Here is a 7753-nt window from a genome sequence, read left to right on the forward strand (position 1 = left end):
CTAGGATCCAGATCTACTGCGATGTACGCGAAAGCAAAACAACCTTGGAAGATCACGAACTTGAAACAACAGAGAGTTAATTGTAATTTGGAAACTCTGCTTTTCTTCGTCACTGCTAGAAGGTATATTTTCTTTATTTTACAGTTGATTATTATCCGATATTTCTTTTTATTTTCAACTTCACTGTGTGTAAGTTAAAAATTTGAAGGCAGTCAGGAGTACTCCTGAATTTGCTTGAGAAGGATCGAAGCGAGCCAGCTGGATATCAAATATATATTTCTAAGGTGTAAAAGACTAGATCCCTTGATATACGTCCGCCTCGATGCAAATTTCTCGTCGTCCCCAGTCGTTTTCTATATTGTTCCTATCCTTTGCAAGTGGCATTAACATGTACCACAAGTTTAGCTATAAAGGTATTCACACATATCACGCCTGTTTATATTATTGCATGAAGATTGTCTTCGAAATGTAATAAGTGTTAATTTTTACTGACATTACAATCCTTACTGATACACTTAAATTTTTCATCTCTATTCACAGATTTCTAACAAAACTTATGGCTCTGTCCACCTAATTGAAGGAAATATCTTCAAACCTCTGGATCCAGTTCTTCTCTCCTTTAATAATACTCTTAAAGTACCTTTGGCTCATTCAATGGCTTCTTCCAGAGCCCATCCTACCATTCCTGCCAAGAAGCCTCCATCATCTGTCCCACCTCCTATACCATCAAGGGTAGACCTTGGTGAGATGCCTGTGGAAGCTGTTAGCTCGGATAAAGGGCTTGAGAAAGATGACTTAGCAACCAAAAGATCCCCAAAAATTAAGTAAGAAAGAGGCATATCAATTATTATTATCATCAAGGAGTAGAATGGTTTTTCTTTGCCCTGTTCTTGGTATTAAAGAAAACTGGTACCTGATCCTCTTATCCAATTATGTGTTAAAGTCATGTTTGGTGTTTAACCATTCAACTCCCAGTATATGCGTTATTAACCAAGGGTGAGGTCAAGATGGCCAGATATTGCCCATCAAGTTCTTTTTTTTGCATTTTTGCCCACTCAGGTACCCAATCAGATCACAGGATTCACTTCATCTTGCCCATGGGTGCTGCAAGAAATGTAATAACTGATTATTAATCCTCCCCTTAGCTGTCACACATTTCCTTGTAAATTAGTTTCAAGACTTTTGAGTTCTCATTGGCTTTATTAGGATTTTTTCTTTGTCCTAATTGGTAGTTGTGATTACAGGGTATGTTGGTTTTACAACACTTGACTAAAAAGTACTCTGATGAACCATTTACCCTTTAATTCTCAGAAATGGTTAACATGTAATTTCTCGCTATATAATAATACACATACATTACCCTGCAAACAGGTAATGAGATTAGTCAAATTTATCTGGTAGAAGTTTATCTAACATGTAATTATCATGTTAATCATTATAATGTTAAAGGAAATGTGCAGCAGCTAGAGGGGGGGAATTAACAATCAGATCTTGGGAGTTCAGAGTTTAAGCAGAGAAATACAGAGAATTACTCTAAATACTATAAGTACTTTTTAAATTAAAGTACTCCAAATTTTTCAGGACAAGCCACAAAAGAAATATATAGATTTTTCGGATAGGAGAATTAGCAGTTAGATTTTCCAAGTTAAGGTATAAAATAACCTTCATTATACCTTATTTATAAATAAAATCACTTTAAAGGACAGTTCCACATATGAGGAAACATCTCAATACAGTTAGAATCCTTTCTGTCTCTTCTTATTTAGGGCAAAAGGGAGACCGGAGATAACCATAGTGTCAGCAAGACCATTGGACTCCTCTGGGGTCATACCACCTCCTTCACACCCCAATCAGCCTACATCAGCAACTCAGATGCCAACCATTGCTCAAAAGCCAAGCCGGAAACCCAAGAATAGGGAGCCCCCACCTAGACCCAAGTCCCGGCCTGTGAGTGAAATTAACTTGCGACCAGATGAACAGAACATAGGGGCAAATTTTGGGGAAGGAGGCAGCGTTCGCAAACCTACTGAGAGGAGTGGGGAGGGAGAGAACTCGAATGGAGTGGAGATTCCAACAAAGGGGTCTGTCTCAAGGATATCAGCACCAGTTCCTCCAGTGCAGAAGATATCAAAAGACAAAGCTGAGGAGGGTGATAACGAAGGACGGAAATTAAATCCTTTTTTTGATGATAACTTAGAATCGAATGGGAAAGTAGAACCTGATGCAGTGAAAGATATTCCAGCAGCAAAGAAGCCCATTCCAAAACCCACAGTCATCCGACAAAAACCTACACAGAAGGAAAAGAATGACTCAAACCCCTTTGTGGAAGAGGATGGTCAAAATAGCATCAACAGTGCAATATCAGTGCATGACAGAGCCGCAGGAAAGAAAAGCAAACCCACAGTCATCGTCCCTGCCAAACCAGCAAAGAAAGCAGCAGTTGACACAGAAGGGTTGAAAGGAAAGGAAGAAAACAAAGAGGAATGTGGCGTAAAACCAAAGCCTGACAGTAGTAACGGAGGGAAAACACCTCCTCCCGCTAAAAAACCCAAGCCGTCTCTTAAACCGAAACCTCACAGTTCCCCAGAAACTCCCAGTAAACCGTCGAGGGAAGAAGCCCAAAAAGAGATTACAGCTGTCCCCAAACCTAAGAGTAGGCCCACGGTGATAGTCGCGCCTAGACGTCCTAAGATGAGTGAAGAAGTGAAGCCTGGAGAGGAATCTTCCGCAGGTAAGATTCAAGAGGATAAACCTCGTCAGAAATCACCCAGTGCAACTGAGTCTGCAGAGAGCATGAAAGAGGCAAAAATCGAAGAGACAGCGGCTGCCTTACCAGCTGTGAAACCAAGGCGTGTTCCCACCATTATAGCACCCCGTCCTGGTTCGCCAAGCCCTGGTGCCGACCGTAAACCTCCCAAAAGGCCAAAGAGGGGACCAAGCATTAAGGCAGCACCGCGACGACCAAGTAGTGCTCCAAGTAAGGAGAACCAAAATGTCGATGCCATTTCAACAGACAGTCAAGACAAACTCAACACGCGAGTCTCCGAGCAGGACGCTGAAACAGTGCAACAGAAATCACCAAAGCCTAGACGACCTGTAAGTTTGCCTGGAGTCAAAGGAAAAGAAGCGTTGACGGCTGCAGACGGGGTGGGTGATACTGCATCTCCACCAGAAGAGTCGAGTAATCTGACAAGGAAGAATTCAAAGAAGAGATCTCCCCCACCCAGGCCCCCTATGGTGGACCATGCCAGTGAGGTTGCAGAAGCGACCCAAAAGGTGCGCTCTGAATCGTTAGACTTAAAAGACAGGTCAAAAAGAAGCAAACCACCGCCCAGACCTCCCGCAGCAAGTCACGTCAGTGATAGACTGGCTTCGACTCCAGAGGAAGACAAGACTGTCACACAAGACTTTGATACTGAAAAGTCAAAAAAGAAAAATAGACCGCCCAGGCCGTCCTCCAAGGTGATCGACACTAAGCACTCACATGGGGGTAAAGAGGAAGATTGTGCAGACGAGAAACCCAAACCAGCAAAACCTGCTCCTATCGCTCCACTTGGAGCTAATCTCATGAAAACGAATGTGACTGAGACACGAACGGTGGCGGAGTCGTCAGCTGACAATCACGTGCAGGACATGTCACAGACATGTGATTCCGTACTAGGAGGAGATGAATCTGCCACTGAAGCTCACGAGGAGGATAAAAATGAAAAGGCGTCTTCAAAAACCAAACCGAAACCCCCGCGGCCTCCATCTTCATCAGTGTCGACAAAGAGCAAACCACCTCGACCGTCAGCACCTGGTGAAAAGTAAGTAGAAACTAAGCCTTCGTTGTAGGCTTGTTTGTTTTCATTGGCGAGTTAGCAAACGTTCTTAAGACATTTAGCGGTGTACTTGGTAGGGATCGAGATGATCATGGCTCAGTTTTGCCATCTTATTTGTATTCATTGCTAGACGTTTTATTAATTTACCTTTTTATATGTGTGCGTGGAACTAGGGAAGAAGTTAAAGAAGAGCAATCTACGACCCAAGTGTCATCTGTTAGTAAGACATACATTGAACCGTCCGCCATTGCTCTGTACGACTATAAACCTACTGCAGTGGATGACCTGTCATTTAATGTAAGTGAATTACTTTAAGATTTAATCTAAGTTATAGTCTGTTCGGGTTATGTTTGCGACGGTGTGAGGATTGGATATAAGCCACACAGTGGAAGAAGTCTGGCCTTCAAGATTTTCTAGAGAAACAAGTCAACTTTGGAAACCTAGAAGTCAGTTGAAGTATAGCGACGTGTACATGAAAGGATTTGAAATTGTGGCCATTTAAGCGATAGAATACGTTTTCCCGGGCTCTAGAACGTGATAAAGCCACGAAGAATGTTGGGAGAACACGAGGAAAGCTTATGAATCACGGACCGAAGGCGAGTGATTTAAAAGCTTTCCGAGTTAATAAATCCAACGTTAAGTTGTTGCAAATAATAGTTCCTCTTCTCCATCAACAGGCAGGCGATGAAATTGTTCTAGTACGAAAGATGGATGACGATTGGTACATAGGCCGCCTCGGCGATCAACAAGGAATGTTTCCAGTGAAATTTGTGGAAATAATTGAGGATCTTCCACAAGAAATGGAGCCGGAAACTCAAGTAAACATACACTGAGTGTACAGCTTTAAAAATAATCAGATATTCGTTCCGCGGAAGTGTAATGTTGGATTTAGTCTCCTATCTTTTCTTTGGAGTGGTCTGCGTGCCAGTGTGGGGTGATTGGGAAGACTATGTGCGATAAAAGAACAATATTCTCACTGGATCTCTTTCCACTTTTCTCTTTCTGTCTCTTTAACTCCACAATGAGACCCGTGTGTAAGGCTTTCGGTCAGTGGAGACAATCGAAATCGCGCGAAAAAAAATAATGATTAAAAAAAGAATAGAGAAGAGAAGAAAAAATATAAAAACCCGACCGGTCGTCTTGGAGAAAGAAAAATCGCGACTCCAGCTTTACTCTCCCCCTTAACCATACGTCGCAGTGTTAGGCTGATAGGCCCATATGGCTAGGCGTCGTAACCAAGTAATTTGAGCGTTATTTGTGGAAGGACTGCTGACATCCTGCAAAACTGAACACTATAATGTTGTGATTTTATAAAGAGACTGGGCGGTGCTTACCGGGTTTTCATAATTTCGTGTTTCGCTTGCTTGAAATTTCTCGTGATTTTTGTTTTGTATTGTTTTTTTTCTTGTTTTGAACAGCCGCTTGCAACGCCAGGAAGCTCCCCATTCGACGTAATGTCATTGTACGATTTCCGTGGAAACCTGATGGATGGCGAACTAGACTTCGTTGCGGGTGAAATCATTCACGTGGTCGCTAAAATCAACGACGATTGGTTACGGGGCGAACTCCGAGAACAGACCGGAGCCTTTCCATGTAACTTCGTTGATATAAGCACAGATGTAATCAATAATTTGCCTCAGTATGAGGAAAAGGAGGGTGTTTCCAAAGGTGATGAAGTAGAATATTCCGACCCGAGTGTTAGTTCGTACTGCAAAGCGCTGTATGATTACCAGAGCAACGTCTTGCAAGATCTGAGCTTCAACGCCGGGGATGTCATCAGAATTAACAAGAGAGTTAGTGAGGAATGGCTTGAAGGTGAACTGCATGGGAAAATGGGCATGTTTCCGGCAGCCTATATAGAAATTCTTCACAACACGCCAGAGCAAAAGAGACAACCAGGTAAGTAACAAGCTTTTATCTTTTATCTTAGTTAATAGCGCTATAAACATCTGTTTTCGGAAGAGTTGGCTTTCATTGTGGAAGAATGTTACGTTAATACGTGTAAAAGGTGCTGGATGGCTGTACGAGTAATGGTCGCATGTTTGAAGTTTTATTTACGTTTTACGTGGAAGAGACAGATAGCCTGAGAGCGTATGGCAATTGATTGTTCTCAGTATAAACATCTTTAACTCCCATCTAGCCACGGTGAGTAATAATGATTCTTGGTAACCTTTACTTTAATCGGATACGCTTTTGTTCTTATGTAGGACCACCTTTCTTGATGCAACAGAATTCCTTGTTCAACGCAAAGGCACTTCAACCATTACCTCAAGTTTTTGCTATCCACTAACGAAATTGCCAATTATATTCAGACCACTAAAGAACTTGTCTATTTTTATTCAGAGGAGAAAAAGCATGGCAATGTTGAGTATGGTACAGCATTGTATGATTTCACCGGCACAGTAGCCGACGAATTGACGTTTGAAAAGGGAGACAAAATAGAAATTACCGAAATAATTAACGATGAATGGCTGAGAGGAAAACACAAAGGACAGGAAGGAATGTTTCCTCGAGCTTTTGTGCAGCTGTCGAAAGAGGAATCAGGTAACAGACTGAATTAAAAACTTACCCTTCTAATTAATAGACAGCTATGTGCGTTTACCCATCGAGTTTACAGAGCTAGGTAAAGGGAAGTACTTTTTAACTTTATTATTTTCCAAAGTTTTGTGCGCAAAAAAACGGCACTATTACGTAATGACCAATGCTGGAGCCTGAATCTTTTAGTCTGTAATCAAGGGCTAACTATTGTACCAATGCGTTACCCATAAAGACGGATGAATTGCCTTTAATGTCAAGGATGTTACATCCAGGTCCAACGTAAATTTTTTGAGTTTTCTAACGAATTACTGGCTCGCATCTCTCTCCCCTCCTTCGGCTGAGCCGTCTCTTCTGCCCAACCCCCAGGAAGTGAACTTCCACTCGTATAAAGAGAGAAGATAAGGCTGACAAGGACTCGAAAAGTTAATCTAATCGGTTGAGAAATCGTTGAATTTTCAGTGGCTTAACAACGGAAAACTCTCGAGGCTTGTTTGTGCCCCTCTTCTGCTTGAACACCTCCGAACGAAATGTCGCAAGTAAGAGGGACAGAGCCATGTTGAAAAACGCGGCTAGCTTCACTTGCACCCAACTTTAGCCTCACGTTCAACGGACAAAACACAGTTACTGACATCTTTGGTTCTTTTCATTTGAAGAGAAGAACTTCCCACCAGTCAGAAAGGAAATGAAACCAACGCCAAAAGCTAAGGCCTTATTTGATTTTGATGGCGAATTTGAAGATGAGCTGTGTTTTAGGGTGAGACCTTAGTTACTTCCTCTCATTACCACATTTAACTTCATGCTTCAAACATGGTATGGACATCTTCCTATTTTTATGTTTCCAAAGTACCCTTAGTTGACTTCGTATGGTGTTTTTTTTTTTTAGACTGGTGACATAATTGTACTACTGGAGCGTGTAAATGACGAGTGGATTCAAGGTGAACTGGACGCGAGAGTGGGTCGATTCCCTGCAGCATTTGTTGAAATCCTGACGCCACTGCCATAAGATTTTTTCTCAGGTGGAGTCTAACGAATGAGAATAAAAAGAAACAAAAAAGGAAAAAAATCGGAGAAAACAACAAAAAAATTGTTTCTGTTTCATATTTTGAAATATAGACGGGAACAAACCAGTTTCAGACAAAAATTTGAAAATGTCTTGCATGATACTTCGCGACCCAGGAAAAGTGAACTTGAATAATTTAGCTTTGTGTTTGTTATTTGCGTTTGACGTGGAGAAATCATATTATTTGTGTCGTTTTTTTGTGGATGTTGTGAAATCTGAGGGTTTGGGTGCCATTCTGGACCGGCTGGCCACTCGCCTCTATATCAGTGAAGTCTCGTGGGTTGAGTCGCTTCGGTGTGGATGCCCTGAGGAGATACGTACACAAATTACAACC

The 7753-nt window shown here is 41.9% G+C and overlaps 1 protein-coding gene across 3 annotated transcripts in view; it reads left to right on the top strand.

Moving 5' to 3' along the window:
* Positions 1–6: 6 nt before the first annotated feature.
* The window catches only part of LOC111327932 (uncharacterized), an 8096-nt gene continuing 349 nt past the window's right edge, over positions 7–7753 (top strand). Inside the window, exons 1-9 of one of the 3 annotated variants that reach the window (XM_022932251.2) lie at positions 7–122; positions 541–824; positions 1767–3806; positions 3995–4118; positions 4499–4639; positions 5240–5720; positions 6165–6365; positions 7013–7113; positions 7243–7753. The exon at positions 7243–7753 is cut by the window's right edge and continues 349 nt beyond it. In XM_022932251.2, the coding sequence (XP_022787986.2) occupies positions 655–824; positions 1767–3806; positions 3995–4118; positions 4499–4639; positions 5240–5720; positions 6165–6365; positions 7013–7113; positions 7243–7362 (3378 nt within the window). In that variant the 5' untranslated portion in view covers positions 7–122; positions 541–654 and the 3' untranslated portion in view covers positions 7363–7753. Of the gene's footprint in view, positions 123–540; positions 825–1766; positions 3807–3994; positions 4119–4498; positions 4640–5239; positions 5721–6028; positions 6366–7012; positions 7114–7242 lie in introns of those variants that run through there. The other 2 variants (XM_088733121.1, XM_088733122.1) reach the window with 2 other exon arrangements.

The sequence above is a fragment of the Stylophora pistillata genome, chromosome 9 (genome assembly GCF_964205215.1).
Source record: "Stylophora pistillata chromosome 9, jaStyPist1.2, whole genome shotgun sequence".
In the NCBI taxonomy this organism is placed as follows: domain Eukaryota; kingdom Metazoa; phylum Cnidaria; class Anthozoa; order Scleractinia; family Pocilloporidae; genus Stylophora; species Stylophora pistillata.